This window comes from Mustela erminea, chromosome 21 (assembly GCF_009829155.1).
Source record: "Mustela erminea isolate mMusErm1 chromosome 21, mMusErm1.Pri, whole genome shotgun sequence".
NCBI lineage: Eukaryota > Metazoa > Chordata > Mammalia > Carnivora > Mustelidae > Mustela > Mustela erminea.
In genome coordinates, this window is record NC_045634.1 from 24,735,261 (window position 1) to 24,756,686 (window position 21,426).

The window sequence follows — 21,426 nt, forward strand, 5'->3', positions numbered from 1 at the left end:
TCAAATGTTGACACTATTTCTGCATTGCGTGTAGTGGAGTCCAACTCTAAGGAGAAAAGATAATTTCTTGATTTTCGTATTATAGGTATATTTATGTTATATAGGCAACTCAGATACTTGGTTTCACTGTTGGCAGAATCAAGTCCATTGTCAAGCTAAGCACTTTGAACCTGTTAGCATACGTATTGCCCACCATGGTCCGATAAAAGGAGCAGGTAGTAACTGTGATAGTGGCAGTCATGACAAGAGTGGGATTTAAACGTCTTTCTTCCTCATTCACATAATATTCCTGAGCATGAGAAAAAAGGGAAAGTGAAAAGTCATAATCCTGAATTTTTACATATTTCACAGATTTTCAAAATCTTTTATGGCATTATATAACAAAGAGCATAAAATAGAACACTGGCTAGTAAGAGAACTCCTCTAAGCTATCAAAGGAGACTTAGGTAATTTCTGTCTTATTAAAAATTGAACACAGACAGGACTTGCTAAAAGTGGCTGTCTATCTACTAACAGACCACAGTGTAGTATCTCTTTCTATCAGGTGCTCGGCAGCCTTTAGTCCCAAATCTTCTGGTAGAACATTCACATGAGCTTTGTGACTCTTTGCCTCATTTATCCCACCCCCTGCTGACAGGAAATCATATTTCCTTTAAAAAAAAATAGCTAAATAAATTCTATTAGTGCCCCATTCCTCTTAGAGCACACAGAAGTCAAAATTACGTGGCCCTAGGACCAAGAGTGCTGAGTACCTGAGTAAAGTCTCATCCTAAACAACCAACTAGAAAATGCATCTCAAAATCTTCCTTGAAGATTTTTTTTCTTTCCAAACCCAAACCGTCTACCTAGAGAGAATGAAAGTAAAATGTCATCCATGTCTAGCATTCTTTCTAGTTCAGCAACAATAGATAAATGTCTTAGAATGTTCCTAGGCGGAGCTTCTAGAACTATTTTTCAGGAATATCCACTAAAATTCTGTTTTGTTCAATATGTCCGAAATATAGTGATAATATTAAGATACACAGTAGTATATTTTTGCCTCAGGAGGTTAAGTTTCATAAATTATATTTCACAGGTTAACATAAAGGAATGGGAGTCCTAGCAGAAGTTTACTCCCATTAAAATCATATGTCCCCTTTCTATGTAAACTTACTTTGGATTTTTTAAACTTTGAAGTAGAAGTTACCATAAGTCAAGTTGTATTCTGATGATGAGTTTCTGTTCTTGAAAAATATTTTTCAGAATTTATTCATTTGGAAACGTGTTCATGCATAATGATGTAAAAATATCTTATGCCATATGTTATAATTACCTTGCAAACATAAGTGAGAAAACTATGGAAGTTCCAAAGTTTTGGCACCATTACAGGAAGAAAGAACACTAAACAAATTCAAGGGATAAGAAAAGGTTTCATTATTGAAAACTTCATTTAACAGTAACATTATTAAAACCTTCATTTAATAGTAACATTATTGAAACCTTCATTTAACAGTAGCATTATTGAAAACTTCGTTTAACAGTAACATTATTGAAACCTTTCATTTTACAGTGACATTATATCAGAGACCACTAAGTCAGTATCTGAACCCTAGTTTAAAAGAGCTAATCTATAAAATAAAATCACTTAGGGTTTCACGGTCTGACCTTGTGATCTCTTCAATAGCTTTATCTTATCCTGACACCTAAGATCTCTTACCAAATACTAGGAGAGTTTCCGTGTTCAGATAACCTTCTAGTTAACATGCTAATGATTTCATTTAAAGTCAGCAAAACATCTTTGAGTCGAAACTGTCGCATAAAATATTTTTATATGTATGACCATACCTTTCCTGCATTTCTCTGTCTCTGTGTTTTGATGTATTATTATTATTATGACTTTCTTTCTTTTTAACGCCATAATCCCTGCTCATTTCTAAGTTGGCTTCCAGGGAACCAGCCCCTGCTCCCATGCACAAAGCTTCACCTGGCTCAGATAAAACAGCCCCTGGGTGGCTGTCCCTGACAGCCACGTGTCCACCGGCAAATCCTTTGACCCCAGCGCCACCTCCTTTTCTGGACAGCTTCTTGGATGAATTAGAGAAGCTTGGTGCTTTCACCTTATCAGCTGACCAAGCCAAACCAAGTATCCTAGAGGAGATCCTTGAAATCAAGGAGGAGCCCTCAGTACTCCTCCCGCTGCCTCCAGCTTCTGGACCTGCCAAGCCAGCTTCCTCTCTGCTACCTGTCCCCGGCTCAGGGGTGACCTCGGCTGCACTCCAGCCTTATGAGGCCAAACCACTGCAGGATTCCAGAAAGACAACTCAGAACAAGTTTGACGATCTGACAAAAATGGGAAAGGGCTTTGGAGGCCCCGAGAAAGTACCCGAAGTTCTAGGTGATAAGTTTGTGGCCTCTGCACACACGAATTTGGGTCCCTTGCCCCAATGTCTCCCTGTCATTGGAGAGGAAGATGAGGATATCTGTGAGGGGTTTATGTCAGGCATCCAAGGAGGGCCAGAATCTCAGGAACCAGGGGCCCTGTGGTGTGCCCATGATGGCCCAGAGGGCACACCAAGCCTGCACATTGAAGAGGAGGAAGAGGAGAGGAAACCCGCCTGCTTAAAATATCCTGTAGCCACCCCCACAGATCCTAGGACCCCTAAGGAAGACAGCAATGCAGCGAAGACCAGTAATGAGGTATTTTAATCTTGCCTAATTACTGAAGAACTAACCAGTCTTACTATATTTAGATAGTACAGTTAATCACATTAATAAACATTAATTTTAGCATTACCCTACAAGACATCCTCTTAAGAAACACAAGCACTGCCTAAGCTGGGGGGTGGAGGAATGGATGGAAACACACCAGATTTTAGTGAGATGACATAAATATATGATATAATTCCAGTATTTATTGGTGACTACAAATTCATATTTAAACAGTCTTCCTGATTTTTGTTACTAACCGTGATAGCTACAGAGTTGCGCTCTTACTCTCAAACACTGTTCTAAGAACTCTTCATCTTTACTTTTCATAACTCAATGAGGTGGGTCATATTATTAGCCCCACTGTAGAGATGAGGACATCAATACATGGAGATGAGTCCAATTCCAAAGGCGATTTGCAAAAAAGGAGAGAGAGAGAGAGAGAAAGAGAGAAGGAGGAAACAAAAAAGTACTCCTGTGCCCTTTTAACTCCCTGAAGAAATAATTTCTTCAAGTTGGTGGCCACATAAGACTACTGATGGATTTCCATCTTACAAACAAAGAATCTTGGGCAATGATTTTAATTAGTAAAGAAGGAAAACACCTTAAATCTTTAGCCTGTAAATTTTTCTCTTACAACAAAAGCAAAAGCAAAACTTGATCTCGCAAATATATCACCTGTAAATTAAAAAGAAAATTTGATTACTGGCAAAGACTGAAATTATGAAACAAAAAGAATGTTTTATATCATGTTACTATGCAAATCACTTCCCCCCATGGATCCTTTATTTAAACATCTTAGAAAATGAAAATAATTTTCAAAAAATCCCATAGTTTTCTATGAAGACCTTACCAGGAACACATATAGAGGCACAAGTGACCTATACTACAGGGTGTTCTTGGGCTTAAATAAAGATCAATGCCCACGAGGACCCTCAACACCCACAGAACCGTGAGGCTTGGCTAAGTTCCTCACCCAGAAGAGAAAAGTTCACCTGAACAAAGAACCCAGCCCCACCTACACTTGTATAAAATAAACACACTACTGAATACAAGAGATCATTCATTACAGGAATTCAAACGTGTTTCTAGGTCAGTTATTTAAATAACTCATTTTCCCTCCAACGTAATCAATAGTACGAGGCAATTAGATAGGTGGCTTTGTTCCCAGGAGCCTGTTGCCGGCAGGGAGCGGGAGGTTTCACAGTGGTTCCCACCAGGCACCCACAGGCGCACGCCCCACAGGCACACGTCATCGCTGCCACTCCCCTAGCTTTGCAGCAAACTCTCTAGAAATCGCGATCTACTTTACCAGCAAGTTACAAGAGTCATCGCTTTTCATTGTTTCTCCTTCATGTTTAGAAGGAGCCATCCTGTAAATAGAAAGTTGTAGAATCTGGGGGTTCCTGTCTCTAACTACCCACCTCAGAAAAATGATGCCACCCACTGGGAATTCTGAATCAAATTCAATAGAAAAAGTTAGTGCTTTTCAAGCAAGAACTTGTGATAAATGTCAGTTGCCAGGGTATTTGGTAACATTAACATTATTTGAGGTTGGGGGATAATCTCCAGAGACCAGGTAACCTTGTTCTGGACACAAGCCGTAATCACATCTTGTCTTTCCTCAATCTTTAAGCTGCCTTCACTTTCTCCGGGAGATGGAAAGTCCACACCGTTTCCCAGCTGTCTCCTTCCCGCCCTTCCTTTTCATTTGCCCTCCACCTCTGTCTCTGACCTGAACTCCACCCTTTCTCAGACTCCCCAGCCCTACTCTCCCCCCCTCCTCCCCAAATACCCTTACCAACAGGAGATAAATTCACCAGAACTAAAGGTAACTGCATCCTGAGTGTGGTTTTTTGCATGTCTTTAAATGAATTTTGTTCATTAGCTGTATTTAGATTTGTGCCATCTTACAAGTTCTAAAACGCCATGGAAATATTGGTTGCTAACTGTTAACAGCATTGGCATGGCCTCTGTCCAAACCTTTAAAAGACACACTTCCATAGCAGCCACACCCAGATTGAGGAGTAAAACAAACAAAAATGTATATATAAGAATAAAAAGTCATCACTAGATTTTTTTTTTTTTTTGAGAGCATCCCATTCAAAGACATCGACTCTGTTGCTTGTCATCCTCTGTCCCTCCTCAGCGGGCTCATTGCCTCCCACCTGTCCCGCCCATCAGCGGGTTCAGCAGAGCCCGAGGGTAGGAAGATCCTTGGCACTGTCTTGAGTGCCAAGACACTTTTCTTCCACAAAATGGAAGTAGGTTAATGAGGATGGCGGGAATGACACTTTCCTGTTAACAGTTCACAAATCACCCAACTCTGAGTAGTGCAGCTGGCAGCCCTGCTGGGTTTTCAACTCCCTGTAAGGATACCGTGAAAAAAGACGGCCAACAAAATTAGTGGCTGGCCCTGGAAAGGGATTTAACCACAGCAGGAATGAACTCATCACAGGAGAGTTCTGGTTCTACAATCAGAATGATCTTGAAATCTCTTCCTTTACACAAAAGGTGATAGACGTCAGATGATAACCCATCCTCCCCTCCAGTCTTTGGAAATGGAAATGGGAGCCTCTGCCCTTAAGTGAAAGCACAAAGGTTGTGGTAGAGTCGAGTTTCTCTGCTAGGAAGCACCAACACCCAACTCCGGAGAAATGCCGTCTGCACAGTTTTCCAAACTCCCATCACCGCCTCCATCCGCCCCAATAGTCCAGTAATGTGAATTCATCTTACCGATGAAGGGAATTTTTTTGAAAAAGTGAAATAGTTTAAAGACTAGCTGCTCTCTACCCTTCATGGTTTCATTTTGGCTGGTGTGAAATAATTAGGAAATTTTAATAATAATAATAATAATAATAATAATACTTCAGATAATATCTAAGACTAAGAATTTGCCTTTCCCCCACTCTTTCTGTGGTTTTCATTTTAAGGCCAAAGTATTTCTTCCTTGCCTTTCCCTTACTTGTTCTTTAGCCCTTAAACTTCGTCAATACATGGCACAGTAACTTTAGAATTGGACCTCTCTAATTTATTCCTCTTTGAAGAGTTTACTTATTTGAGAGAGAGAGAGAGAGAGAGAGAGAACAGGCAGGCAAAGCAGCAGGCAGAGGGAGAGGGAGAAGCAGGCTCCTCCCCTGAGCAGGGAGCCTGACTGGGGGCTCTGTCCCAGGACCCTGGGATCATGACCTGAGCTGAACGCAGATGCTTAACCAACTGAGCCACCCAGGCACCCCGTGAACTTCTCCATCAGAGAGATGACGATCTCGCCATTGTAGTCTCAAGGACAAAACCAGGATTTACACAGGTTTATTCTGCTGCAAGAACCATGCTCAATCTCATACACACATTAGGTTTCAGTTTGCAGAATGCTATGAGGGAATGGAGGTATTCACAACAATCATGTTTTCCAAGGATACTTTCATAACTAAATCAAATAACTAACTCCAGAAAAATGGAGCATTTTTTCCCTCTATTTTATCTTACTCGAGAGCAAATGAGCATTATAAATCCCTCACTGAGCTTTTTGAAAACCTTATAAATCTATTTTTTCCATTCATAGGGAGAATATAAGTTGACTGAAGTTATCCGTGCTTGTAAATATAGAAGCAAACTGAATCAGCAGCAACGCTCAGGCCATCATTATAGTTTAACCCCACATCCGACACCGATAAACTGGGCTGGCTTGAGTCTTCTAAGAAGGCTGCATGTTTCTTCCATGTCAAGAATGTTACAAGTTACACTCATTACAAAGCCACCCTGCACTAAAAGCAAAGACAAAATCAAATTTTAATAATGTTTTAGTAGATATGGCATAGTATGCATGAAGTCATTAAAATACTTTTATCAACCCCCACCCACCATTGTTTTACTTAGTGCATGATAACTTAATGCAGTTTTAGTCTTTCATTTTCTGAGACAATGTAAGTCTTTCACATACAATCTAAAATCCTTCATAAAAGTAAAATTCACCAACACTTTATAGATGACAGAAGATTGAAATGTACATATACATGATGAGTGATATATAAATCAGATTTCAATATTTTCTCTAGTCTTTTGAGCATCCTTTTTGTAAATAGTGGTTTTTCATACTAGAAATGATCATAATTCTCTATTCCTTTATAAGCTGAACTTCCCCTTCCAGCTAAGAGACTTATGGTGTGTGGACTCAAATTGCAGTGTAAGCTCTTTATGAAAAGACAGAGATATTCGTCTTTGGGTGTCTTCCAAGAAACATTGTGGGCCCCTAAGGAAGACTGCTCACTCTAACACCATCCCACCAGAAAGTAATCCCCTTGAGCACAGTTCCGACATGGAATTAAGCACTAATTCTTCCTACTATGTCCAGATGATCTTTCTGGCTGTTTATCCACATCAAGCCAACAGCTAAATGTTTTTTCTCTATGAGCCTTAATGTTCATAGAATCCCTGTATTAGTTGAGATTGGGGCAGCTTCTGCACCAGAAAATAATTATAGCTTAAACAATGTACAAGTATATTTCTTTTATGCATGAAGGTAGGGCATCTAGGGCTGGTAGGTGACTCCATAGTCATCAGGAAATGCCATTTTATTTTAGCACATCATCTTCCTCAATGAGAAGTTTCCGCTGCATGGCCCAAAGTGGCTGCACCAGCTCCAGCAGTCCCTTCCTACGGCATATATCCCATCTGTCAGAACTTATCACATGAGCACATCTTGACACAAGAAAGGCTGAGAAATAGACTTTATTCAGAATGTCCAAGTCCCTGTTAGGATTCTGTTACAGAGGATGGACAAGAAGAGAATGAATACTGGAGAACATCAAGCATTCTCTGCCATAACCCCTAATGAAAAATACTTAATGCATTTCTTATCTAGAGACTGCAGATGTGAGGTCAATTATTACTAATTATTATAAAAAACATTCCTCAGTGAGAGTTAACAAAACCACACACTTTTCTTTAAAAAAAAGTCTTTTCGTCCTACTGAAATTCCTGTAAGCATATCGAATACTTGCCTAACAGTTTGGACAAATGGTAGATCTTGTCTACACCTGGAAAGAAAATAAAGCATACTCACACAAAAAAGCTTAGTTGGTTCACTGTCGTATTAAAAATCTACCTTTGAAAGAATGCCAAGATAGTCACAAGATGGAGTCAGGACAATATTCAGTATTTCGTGATAGTTTACCATTTTTACCCAAAAAGCCATGCTTTCTCCCGATGTGTTTTGTTAGAAAATGTGCCCCTGAACAATGATTGAGACTTTTTATGAAACTCGGTGGGTATTAAGAGATATTTCCCTCTATCTTACCTTGCATCTGGTCGAATAAGCACAAAGGAAATAGGTCAGTTCTGAGGCTGTCTTGAACCCCATTGGTAAACATTCTTGTATGCGTTCTTAGCCGTCAACATTGCACTCAAACATCTTCTTGATGCCAGCTTCTCTCCGTAAGACTCTTTCTGCTCTGCCTGTTGAGTTCCTTCTGAAAGCAGCACTTGCCGCCTGTGGTATGAAAACTGTGGGCAGCCAAGAGAGCTGTCTGTGGGCTAACTGGTAAACCCTCCCCGCTCTGCAACCGTTCAAGTTTGGCATGCTGCGTGTGCATGAAAAAGCAAAAGAGGGAAGCTCCTCCTGAAGGCCGCAGAATGAGGACAAGAACTAATTAACTTCTTATGGATTTTCCAGGCTGACTTAAAAAGCGAGATATTTGTCTTGGGTAAGCCTCCGCGTAGCCCAGTGATGTCTAGGAGATCCTGCGGCTCGCCTGTCAGAGGGCTCAGCAGTTCCCACAGGGTAGGGTCAGAACACCCCCCCCCCAAGGCCGGGCACGCTGGCCACCCGTCCTCAGTAGGCTGGCTCTTCCTTCGTTGTCATTGCTGTGCTTTGCCCCTAAAGTAGAGCTAGAGATACCCCTGAGATGAAGGAACCATGATGATGGGCTGTGAAATCAGATCAACTCGAAAATCCTATCTTGTCTTTGGGCAACGTGTTTCCCTTTTACGCCTGTATGTGTCAGCTTTCTAAACACCAAAAAGACAGGATGACACACTCATCAGACAAGTAAGGGTGTAGTTAGTATATGTTGTCTTCTCCAGCCATCTCAGGCTTCCATGTTCTCTGTCAGTCGCTGCTTTCCTTCCAGTCACCATTTTTAGTGCAAAGAATAAAGCAGTTGCTAATCGTATATAGGACTCACACATTTCCAGTAATGTTTGCTTCTGTGGCTTTCAGTTTATTTTGATTTTTTTTTTCTTGAATCCATGTCCTTGTTGCAAAAATATCTGGTTGCTCTGGCAATGTGTGCTACATTTGCTCCATGATCCTTTTTAAGCCTAAACCAGAGATTGGAGGGTATTTCAGTACCCCCGTCTTTTGACAGCTCTGATTGAACTTAAAGGTGAAATTACCTTTCCCTGTAACTCTTTAGCTCTGTTCATATAAATGGGTTCCAAATGGGACGATCAGTTCTGAAGAAGGCAGCCAAGGCATTTGGGGATTTCTATCTCTGCAAAAGTCTGTCTTTTCACCATTTTTATTTGATAAAGGCGGGTTTCACCTTACCTGGTCTGCTACGGGACTATGGTTTCCAAATTGCTAAGGGTGTGATTGGTTGTAAAGAGGATTTCCTTTTCCGCTTTCAAAAAATGTAGCTCTCTCTGTTTCTGCCATGTTTGTGCTTTTAGCTGGCATCATGAGCCGTCACTTTGTTTCTGAGGCAGAGATTTGGGTTGCCGTAGAGAAAGAGGAATGTTGATTTGAAGATACTCTTAGTCTCACTCACAGAAGAGCCTTCCAGAGCCAAAACTAAAAGGAGGATTTTTTCCACAATTCGTATGGCCCGGCCATAAATTTCCCGTGGGTCAGTGAGATGCTATGTTTTAGGTTACCTCAAGGTTTTTTCTTTGCCAGATTTTTACATTATGTACTTATAAGTTCTGTATGTTCATGGGAAACATAAATATTCTGTATTCCTTAGATTCATGCAAAGTTGTGTGTCATAATTTGAGAAGGAAAAATAAGGCTATCAACATAAACATGGGATTGTTGTTAGGAGAATTCTATCGAATTCTGGTGGGCAAGTACTACCACTAACATTTTATGGAAAAAAATCTGACTGAAGAACTCTAGAAGTGCTACATTAGTACTTAAAGTAACAGTCAATTCTTATTAAGAATTACCAAATACTAAATATAGCTAATCCCCAGAAATGCCTCTGCAGAAGCATGGTAGACAGAAGCGTTCTGGACTGACTGTGTCTCCCTGTCTGAGCAAGGGAAGTATATGGTTTACTATAATCAGAGATTCTAGGATATTCCAGACTGGTTCCCTTAGGAGCAGTGGGCTGGTTCTGGCTTCATATATTAGCATGTGTTTAAACTTGTCTCATTTGTATCCACTTTTGATAGCCTTAAAAAAAAGCTAAAGGGCAGGGAGGAGGGAGGGAATTGTTACATTGTCAAGGGAAAAAAGTTAAATTATTTAGGATTCCGTGAAAACAACATGGCGCTTCACTGGGTTTTCTCATTTTTATTGTATTCTTCAGACACATGTAAGTCTCTCTGAATGTCACAAATGTATATGCTATATTGATCACAAAACTGTTAAGAAATTATGAGTAATGAGCAGTTAAAATAGAAGCACGGACCCAAAATACTGGTGGCCAAAAAGCGATCCTTTCTCAAAAATTTAAAATGTGGGAAGGGAAGTACATAGTCAGAAAAACAGATGGCTATCAACACTCCGTAGTCTTTAAAATACCCTTTCAAAATGAATGCAGGCTGAAGGGACTTTGTAGAGCGATCCCGAGGTATATTAGCGTGTTGCTGCCACTCCTCACCACTTGGGGGCAATAGAGTGCAGATTCAGGACAGATCTCTTCTCCAGATTTGTGCCCTTGGAGTTCTAACAGCGGAGTAGGGGGAAGGCAAAAGATAGTCTCCTAAGATAATTTCCTTGAGTATCCTTAGAGAACATAAACACTCGCCTAAAGGACAAAATGAGGGTGCTGATTTTAACCAACTTAGGCCATCTATTCCATCAGAGTAATTCAAGAAAGTGCCAGTCAAAATTGCAATTGTTTCTTCTTTTTACTTATTTGTGATATTAAGAAATGATCTTTGAGTTTGGGTTTCCTGATCTGAAAAATGAAGCTGAACGGTTATTAGGATTGTTTTTACATGACTGGAACACTTGAGAATTAATCGATCCGTGTGAGCTATCTCGGCTCTCTGACAAGAGAGGGGTAAGGTTGATGATGGCACCTATACGTAACAGAAGAAATATATCTGTGGAAATGTGGTTTCCTCCATGGATTTCCCGAGAGGGATAAGATTTTAATCTCCGTCTTGGCCAACTCTGATTTTAGAGATACTGAAGCTGAGGTGAATATCCAAAGTTACACTGTCAACACCCATACCAGAAAGACACAAAGGTGCCCTCATGAACAGCTGTGAGTGCTACTTTTTCATCTATTAACCAAATACGCTTAAAATAAATGAATTCAAATGCTGTAACTAGTCATCTTTCCTCAACACTGGTTCCTCACTCTCCAGATTCACATGGAGATGATTCCTGTTAAGATAACCTTAGAAAAATTCTAGAGTCACCATCATCTTAATAAAGGCTATGATAAATCTTGGCCTGAGCATGTGAACAGTATAGAGACCCAGGAAATCAGAGAAGAGGGTGAGGAGTGTGGTTCTCTTAAAGGCGGTAGAGGAAAAGAAAAGACGTATTGGGAGGGGTTGATAAAAACAAGAACATTGCTGGCTGGCACACCCAGGTAGACAACTCCTTGAGACGTAAATACCTGTGGCATTAATGGAGCCACATAATTCTAGCAACAGCCCGATGTGCATAATTGTCAAAGGGGCGATTCACTTAAATTACTTATGATGTGAGTCAAATTAAAGGACTTAAAAGTAGTAGAATTATAATGATGACAAGGAAAAGGTTCTATATGGACTTTCAAAGTAGATTGTTTGGTATCAAAGAACAATCTGATTTTTAAAGTCGTAGTCACATTTTAACATAAGAAATCAATGAAATTAGACCAGCCAGTTGTACCAAGCCTTGGATGCCATGATGGAAAAGTCAAACTTTGACTCAACTTAAACATACTAGAATGATTCAAACACGTAGAAAGAGCACAATGGAATATATTTTACAAGACATTTTTCTTTGAAGATAAGAACAGGTAATCAGATAATATTTTCTTATTTATAACTACACTATGCACTGTAAAGGGTACTATGATGTTCTGTGAGACCAGAGCATCTGTCCTGGTATATGCTTTGAAATACAGCATTTTCCATTTTTTTAAATTACATTTTTATAATTTTTTGAGTGACTAATAGGAGCATTTTCACTATCATGTGGCTTGAACATATAATCTTTGGCAAGAAATTTTACTCCTGGAAATGTGCTTTAAATGATCCAAAGCAAGGAAATAACTCTTTGTATAAAAATATTTCTAGCACTTTTGCTCAAGATAGTGAAAAAATGCTAGACCAACCTCTACTTCTAAAGCAAAAAAGAGGAATCTTTAAGAAATCTAAAAAATATTTCCACACTTTTGTGAAGGAACATTATTCTGCAGTGATTTAAAATGCAAAAGAAGACTGGAAAAGTATTATAAAATATTAATAGCATTCAATATACATATGTCTTATTCCTGCATGAAAGTTATTTATGCGTGATTGGACAAGAATTTAAAAAAAATTAATAGGATATAAGCTTATGGTTGACTTGTATTTATTTTACATATATTTATTTTTATTCATTTCTTACTTCTATATAACATAGAATTATTCAATATATTTCCATTGAATTAAATGGACCACAAGGCTAGAAAATAGTTTAGTCTTCATAATTCTTAAAATCGTGTATCTTATTTCAATAATAGATACATTATCAGTAACTTTATATTGACTTAAGGAAGTATTGTACTCTTAAGTCATGCATGTATTCAATAATTCTTATCCACTCTTTAGTCTTAAGTTTATATATTCCATGCACAGACTGTTGAGTGAAGTTTCTAAGAACAGTGTGAGTAAACTTTCAATAGATTGACGGCTTCAAGTTTTAGTAACATAAATATTTAGTCTTATGCTAGAGAGTTTGGATAGGAAGGGAGTGAATAAAGAATTTAGGAAGGAGAGCAGATTATAGACTCAGACTGAAAGAAACCCCAGATTTCCTCATGCATTCTTGGACCAGGGGGAGTTCTATGGACAATTTGCAGAGGAAAATACCCAGTCTGTCAGTAATCCATTCAGAATTCTGGGACCCAGGAATTGGCCCTGGTATCTACGGACATGGACTTACTAACTAACTCAGTAGTCATCAAGAAGAAGATGATTTTGAAATGTGTTATGAAATAATTGTAATGCTTTTCTTTTCCTGAAATAGTAACATTTAGGTAGTTGGTATAAACAATGTCGAGTTTACATATTCAGCAAACATATTAACTTTCATTCGTTGCAATATTTATGTGGATATATGGGATGCTCAGGTTTGTCATTTCCAATATTATAAGTATCTATTACAGATACTGGTCTTGATGCTTAGTTTAAAAAGAAAGGAAACTCTTTTGAGAGTTCAGTGCACTGGAAATTTCTACCAATATTTCTCTTCTAAGGTAAAATGTTACATGTTACCTGGATATTGTTTGTTACATTCTATTTAAAGTTCTCTGTTTTCTCTTTTTAAAAATGCATGTGTTCTCTCCACACGGAGAACAGAGAGTGTTAATTCCAATGTAGCATGGGATGTCTTATATTTTCATCCGTACTGTACGTGAAAATGTTGTCTGTGAAGGAAAAGCAGAATGAATGTGGAAACTTTGCTGTTAGACTAAATGTGGCCTATTTTCTGCTTGTTTGAGAAAACGCTTAGGAATAAGGTTGTATGAAGGTGTCCACACTTTCCATTCTGGTGGTTTGATGTCTATGTTCTTGCCATATTCCTGGCCTTTGAAAAATCAATGGGACTAAACCCTGACTTTTCCTTAATGCTTGAGAAGACTAGACTCTAGATATATTCAAAACATTTGAACCTTGGTTATTTTGATTTAATGCAAAGCATCCTTCAAAATAATTGAATTATTAATCCTGCAGAACCCCTTTATTTGGTTTTCTTCCTTCCTCTTGGTTTTTTACAACAGGAAATATTAAATGTCAAGAAAAGTACCATGCCATTATCCAAATTATTTTTTACTTAGTACCAGTTTAAACACTGATTACATTGAAAATCATTTCATTTCAGCCACAGCGTCCTGTGTTTACTCATGAAAACATTCAAGGTGGGGGGGAACCGTAAGTATTCTTCTTATCTTCTAAGTTCGAGACTGACTTTGACCTACAAAATAGACAATCGATGTACTAAAACAGAGTCCTGTTCAGCTTTGCAAATGAGAGAGAACAACCTAACACGAGGCTCTTTGATGAAGAGAAATTACAACGCTCTCCATCTTTCATAACAGAGAGCAGAAGTTCATTTTGAAAAGAAACCTGTGATTTTGGGTAGAAGACTGATTTACACACCCAGAAATCCTTCCAATGTTCCAGTGATGCCCAAGATTTATCAATCTGCCTCCCTTTCTGTTCCACTCAGCATGTGAATTCTAGTTACCACACTTGAAAGACACAGAAATGTCCTAACATTGTCTGTACACATATTCGAAGACTAGAAGAATGTCAAAGTAGACCAGCAGTGATAAGTTAGTAATGCAATTCCAGAGTTCCATTCTTACCCGGGTCTTTGGAAATGGCAGTGTATTAAGACCTTCGATGTCATTCAGCTCAATGCCTTTCCACACTTTCTAACTCCCTCTCCTTTCTGACCTACAAGTCAATTTAAATTGAAGGTGTCACACATTGTCTTTAAGATTCTCTTTCTGTGTGTGTCTCTTTCCATTCCATTTTGCCCATCACAGATGTTCAGAGGCTATCTAGTTCCTACTGCCTACTGCCTAGTCTGTAAGTCAGGAGTTAGACCCCTGGGAAGGAGCAAAGAGGGAACTAAACCTCGTCAGGCAGACCCAAGCCCCAGCAGAACCTCCCTCTGGCCCACTGCCCATGTTCTGCTCAGCCAGGGCCTAACTAGTCAGCAAGGCCAGCTGTGGGGCCTGGTGCCTTCTCACCACAGACTCCCTCCTCCTCGGAGACCTGGCCCTGAGCTAACAGCATGCTCTCAGAAATCATCTCTCACCTCTTATCAAATGCATCCAGAAAGCTCTCCTCCTTAGGGAAAAGCTTAGGCAAAGAACAAGCTGGAAGTAAGAATCCCTTCAAGTTTCATTTAACTGGGGGAAAAAAATATCCAATAAGACTTGTAATTCTGAAGTTTGGGTTTGTTTCCTTATTCAAGCAGATGATAGGAACATATCACAAAAAAGTAAATTCCAAGCCTATCCAGGTCTGTTGCATTACCAACACATTGTATTAAGCAGCTTTAAGGAGTTTATGAATTGATAGGTATATTGTGTTTTACCGTTTCATGTCCTATAAAGTTAATACTTCCATGGGTGGCCATTTGGGTATTTATCAAACCACAGAGCTTACAGGTTGGAAAAGGCATGTCTAAGGCTCTGCTGTGGACATTAGAAAACATTCTGTACTAAATTTCTATCTGCTGAGTGGATTATGGGGTGTCACTAAATACCTTTCATGTAAAAACTAGATTGGAGTACAAATAGGAACATTGTGTTATAAGGTTGCCGCAATTCAGAATTAGGATGAAATACGTTCTTGGAAAAGTTGCAGGTTTATAGAGAGAGCTTTGAGCTTGAATGAGCATTTCTTATTTAAAAGACCAATTTCTTTTTGAAGCACCTTGATGCCACCACCATCATTCATCTCACCAACACATCCTTCAAAACATTTTAATTGTAATTTAGCTCCATTTCCTGTCATGCAACACTGATTTTGAAAGCCAAAAGAGGCAGGGGGGTTTCAGGAAGGTTTGTTTATGTTTCCATGAAACTCCTTTTTTTTTTTTTTTTTTTTTTTTGGTGGCCTAATTAAACCGGAATGGTAAGTAAATTTTGACAAGCACACTGGTTTTTGTCATACCAAAGTGAAGTAGGAGTTTGTGCCAATTTGGGGATTTTTTTTTTTAAGCTCTTGGAACCTTGAGATTCCTCCAGCATCTGGGGTTCCATGGCCTTAAAGAGGCTTTTCTCCATATGAGGTTGGACAAGCAAGCGCCTGAGGGAGGGAAGGCCTGGAAAGCCCAGTCAGAGAATCGGTGTTTCCCAAAGTGAGAGCTTTAATGTACATCCACTGAATTAACAGCCCAGGAAGGACTGTCTCCCTCATTGGAAAAGGGACTGAGTTGAAATCAACTTCCCCATATGAATACACAAAAGCTACCCGCCCCCTTCACCTAAGCAGCCTCAAAATCAAATCCTTAAAGCAAACAACAAAAAAATTTGTCTACTCCAACCCTGGCTGGCCCTATTGCAAACATCCAAATTAAGCAGTATTGGTATTTAACCTCTCCCTGTCTTTTTATTTTATTTTTTCCTTTAACCACGGCCCTGGGAATCTGGCTACTTTTCTCTGTCCTTCGCCACAGTCAGAATCCTTTTCCAACAGAAGACATCAGATGCCCAATTTTGAAAGAGTATAAAAGGCGGAAAAGATTTTCTAGGAAGACAAATATTAACGGAAAGAAATCTCTAATGTTGTGATTTCCGGGTTTGGTGCCAGCCAGGGTAGATGATGTATTCTAGGAGATGATGTTCTCTCCCAAACATCTACCCCCCACACCCAACCCCTGCCAGAAGCCAACTTGATCTGGGTCCCCCAATCTGAAAAAGTTCATGGACAGAGAGAGAAGCACATGGAGCCTGTCCCAGATTTATGACATGCTTGAGTTCAAATGATCGGAAAATTTCGTTCCACCAAAATGTGATTTTCTGACTGAATGAAGTAATTAGAAATAAATCATTCTTGTCCCAGCAGTATTCAACATTATCTACTTTCTAAAGTTGACTTTAAAAAAAAAAATTCAGAATACCCTGAAATGCGGTTATTATTACCATATATTGGCAGAATTACATAACTGTTAGAAGAAACAGCAAAAACAAATTCACTGATTTTTTTTTTTAAATCCCCCTCATGATACTGGTAATATTTTAGTGGTAATATGAAGTTTTCATGTACCTGCATATCCAATGCTTCCTGAGATGCACAGCTGCTAGAATTTGTGTTTTTACTTTCCAAAATGTCAGTTTCCATTAATATGCATTAAAATACATACTCTTTTGTTACCACAAATTCCATTTTACTGATCAGTGTCCCCAAAATAAAGGCTCTCGACGAATTCACGCAGAGAAACGAAAGTGGTAGCATTCTATCAGTAATTCCTTTTCATGTAAAATTATTTCCAGGGAGAGTTTCCACATCAAACACAATTTCTCCAGGACCATTTAAAAAAGAAACTTATATACATAATCTACTGTTTGCTATTGACTCAGTCATCACTGAGCGCAGAATTCATCTGCTTGACTTCACAGGTGAATTACATCAGATTTTCAAATTGTAAATCCTCACAAACACTGATTCAAACTATGAAACTAAACTGCTTTAAGGAATTCCTATTGGTGAAAAAAAAAAACTTTCTCTTTTACAGGGATCCCCACATAGCGATTTAGAAGACATGTCTGAAATAGTTTGTACGTCTCCATTTAGAACCATTGAAAATTCAACTTGGAAGTTGCAATTATTTGCTTTTGATTATGGCCAACTAAAACAATAATCCCTTCTCGTTACATCCCTGAATAATGTACACATCACTTCTTTTATATTCTGTGCTATTATTTAATGCCCTCATGGTTTCTATCATAGGCATCTGGAATGCAGGTCTGATTTATAAGTGTCAAAATGTTTTAATCCAACTTGTGGGTATTACGAACTTCCACAATTATTCCTCCTTGTAGTTTTAAAATGCTATCAGAGTGATCTAAATCCCATGAAAGCCCAAATATTTCTATTTACATTACATGCTTACCAAAGACTTACACTATCAAGTTTCACGTATTAATAAGGATAGAAATGTTAAAAGTAAAATGACTATGTACAATCTTCTGTAGTTTCCCAAAGGTGTAAAGATTTGTCTTTAAACACATCCATTTGTCCTGTTTAAGGTTTCAGGCTCTGTATAACTATACTCCTAGGAATGAAGATGAGCTGGAGCTCAGAGAAAGTGACGTCATTGATGTGATGGAGAAGTGTGACGATGGATGGTTTGTGGGTAGGTGAACACTGCCTTTCAGATGCCTTGGGCCATTTTATAATTTGCTCGTGTTTGTCATTTGTGATAGTCAACCTTCCTTTGCTTTCATGATGCCTCTGACCCTTCACGCATTACATATGCACCGTATAATCCCAAGACAACACTGCATTGCATTTTTTTAAGTAGGTTCCACACCCAGCATGGAGCCCAACGCGAGGCTTGAACTCACAACCCCGAGATCAAGACCTGAGCTGAGACCAAGAATCGGACGCTTAGCCAATTGCCCTGCATTGCATTTGTAATATGGTCTTCTGGTATATGTGATTTTCTGCTAGTTTTACTTTCAGTTCAACTGACAGAAGAAAGTTGTTTTGGATAGCACCAACCAGGAAAGCCTGAGATCTAAGAACCATAACAACAGTGTTTCCTAGATGAGAAATACTAACACCCTCTTCGGTGGACAATGTTAGGTGTCAGCAGTGGGGATCTAATTGGAGAAAACAAGATGAAGAAGTCCGCAATTCGTCTACTTACTAAGTCTGGTGTTAAATAACCCTGAAAGTTCAATGATTCATCTTCATTTTAATTTTTGGTCGAAGTTGAGAGACGTTCTTACCTTCCTAAAAGAAGAATAGGGGGTACTGGGTGGCTCAGTTGGTTGAGTGGCTGACTTGATTTCAGCTCAGATCATGATGTCAGGGTCATGAGATCAAGACCCACATCAGGCTCCCTGCTCAGCGGGAGTCTGCTTGTGGAGTCTCTCTCTCCCTCTCTCGGCCCCTCGCCCCACTAATGCATACACACTCTCTCTCTCTCTCTCAAAAAAATAAAGCTTAAAAAAAAATAAGAGTAGAGCTCTTCTGAGAAACTATTTGTAGACAAGATCATATAATGGGGTGCACAGGAAAGAGGGAACAATGAAATATAGGCACAGGAGGACAAGAGAAGACAAGATGAAGGAAAGAGAGCTTTCCATAGACAGGCCAGCCGTGGGGAAAACGATGAAAGTACGGAAGTCACATCCGCAGCCACAAGCCTCTGCTTCTGTTCATAGAACTCTCCCGTCCCATGTGATCTCCCATGACCTAATAAAACTGGAGGGTGACAGTGTCCCCCGTAATGCCATTAATGTTACACCCGGTTGAAGAGGGTGTCAGACTCCCAGCTCACCCTACACAGCCTTGCTGCTGGGCCATCCTGTCACACGGCCAGCCTCGACGTCCTCCCGTGAGTGTGCCACTCCTCCCTCTTGTCTGGCGTCCTTGGCCTTGGAGCATCGTCTCACTTAATGGCATGACATTAAAACCCACCTCCTCGCAACGTGGTCTTCCGCTTCCGGCTGAGAGGCTGAGCGTCTCTGTCTAACCTGGGTGTGGGTGGGAGGGCCGCCTTCCAGCTGGAGAAACCATGAAGGCATCAGGCAGTTCAGATGAAACTGCTCCCTTTGTCTTTCTACCGTGTTCAGGGGAGCGCTTTCTTTTCCAAAGCCTGCAAGGCTGGCTTGCTTCATGACAGCTTGTAAGGGAAGAGTGTTCTAGCCCACATATATAAACCGATATTTCATCGTTATTCATTCCATTTATTGCTTCTATTTTCAGGCACCTCAAGAAGAACCAAATTCTTTGGTACTTTTCCCGGAAACTATGTCAAGAGGCTGTGAATCGCTGTCTCCCTACATTGCAAGTCCCACTTCAGCACCACATCTGCAGACCCTTGCCTGAAAGAGCCCCCTCACCCCCCGCCCCCACTGTCCTGCCTTCTGGTCTCCTCTAGAAGTTCCCCAGCCCTCCCCACCTCTACCTGCCACCAAACCACCAGCCAAGGGACTGCCGCTGCCCAGCTCTGGGGAGGCTGGGGGCTTGCTTCTGCGTGAACGTGCGTAGTCCTGATTTCTGCTCTAAACTTGGAAACGTCGCTGTGCGAGATCAGAGAGAAGATGGTTAGAGTTAGAAAGGGAGAAGTATTTGAGGCAAAAAAAAAAAAAAAAAAAAAGGAAATATCTGAAGAATCTCTCTAGTCCACTTTGAAAGGCTTTCTCCCCTCAGGCAACCAGAGATTGTTTATTCCTAAATGCTGTGGTTTGTGTTTTCACATTCTTAGCTTGGCACTGTATTTTCCTTTCACGAGTTTGCCTAGTGTCCTGGTTTACACGACATGAAAACCTGTCCTTCGGCTATTGTTTGCCTGCACTTACATATTGTAATACGCACAGTGATTACAAAACCTAAAGCAAGCGTAGGAAAGTTAATTCGGATGAGTGTGATTTTATTGATTGAATGTGAGTTTTCAAATAGGAGTCTTTTCCTGCAGTTTTTTTTCTGTACTTTTTAGAAGTGCAAACCGTTAAGTGAATAAGAGCCTTTGGTAATAATCATGAGACTATAAGAGGTTTAGCTAGACTACAAAAAAAAAAATAAAACCAACAAAAAAACAAAAACCTATTGTGTTGTAAAGTTGCATTGCTATTTTATATTAAAATGTAATAATCAGCATCATGAACAACGAGCTCTTAGTGTTTTATTTATCTGGTAAAATTTTAATAAAAGCAGTGTTAGTGAGAGGTGCAAAGAATTATTCTAACGTAGACACTTGAAAGTATCTGTAAGCAATATTCATAGGTAAGTTTTCACTGTGTGCACACATATACATTTGAGATTGTACGAGAACAGACAATCCGTATGGTGTGTTGTACATTTTATGGAAATGTAAAGGAATCCCACACGTTATTTTATAGAAATAGAGTACTTCAGAAGCATCACAAGTATTATGGCTGGTTTTAGCAAGGATTATGATCAATACAATTATTTTTACTACGATAGTTATTTTTCTTCTACGGAACTCAGAATCCTGGCAACATTTGAGGACAGGAATATGTTGAGCCTGATTTTCCTGGTGTGTGTGAAATATTTCCTCGGAATCCATGAGGCACTTTCGGAAGCAATGTTAAATCCTTCAGGTTATGTGTTCTGCCCTGAAGTAGAAATTTACAAATTGGCTCTGGGACCTGAAAGATTTAACGTGGCTAACAGTGCCTGAGCTACACATACCTTGAGAACTAGCTTTGTATTTCTTATGACTTTGCATAAGAACTATTCATATCTGGATCTTGAGCACCTTATAGATTAAACTTTTTATGGCATTTCTTCTGTGGACAGTGATTGATCTTTTCACAATGTACGTAGACTCCAGAATTTTGTACATACGTTTGCTCCTTTTTTTGTACAGACTATTTAGTTGTCGAGAAAAACGGAAATTTCCTAATTTGGTCTTTATCTTTCACTTTAAACTAAGCTAAAACACTTTCCAACAGATTATCCTTTACATATCCCACAGATCACAAGCACGCCTTGATTGTGCAATTCTGTAAGATAGAATTTATGCAAACGTTTATGAACTTAAAAGATCTTAGCAGCCAAACTGAAATGTACTGATTACAGAGGAGTTTCATTCATTAGAAGGTAAAGAAACATCTTCGAGTAGCCTACCTTGATAACTGTCAAGTTTGCAATCAGCTT

General features: G+C 39.5%; 1 protein-coding gene across 17 annotated transcripts in view; it reads left to right on the top strand.

Moving 5' to 3' along the window:
- Positions 1-20,343, top strand: part of SORBS2 (sorbin and SH3 domain containing 2) — a 137,913-nt gene extending 117,570 nt beyond the window's left edge. For 15 of the 17 annotated variants that reach the window (XM_032329180.1, XM_032329187.1, XM_032329188.1 and 12 more), the window contains 3 exons: positions 13,937-13,986; positions 17,823-17,929; positions 19,510-20,343. In XM_032329180.1, coding sequence (XP_032185071.1) covers positions 13,937-13,986; positions 17,823-17,929; positions 19,510-19,571 — 219 coding nt within the window. In that variant the 3' untranslated portion in view covers positions 19,572-20,343. Of the gene's footprint in view, positions 1-1,917; positions 2,677-4,321; positions 4,517-8,356; positions 8,465-13,936; positions 13,987-17,822; positions 17,930-19,509 lie in introns of all 17 variants that reach the window. The other 2 variants (XM_032329179.1, XM_032329181.1) reach the window with 2 other exon arrangements.
- The last annotated feature ends 1,083 nt before the right edge of the window (positions 20,344-21,426 follow it).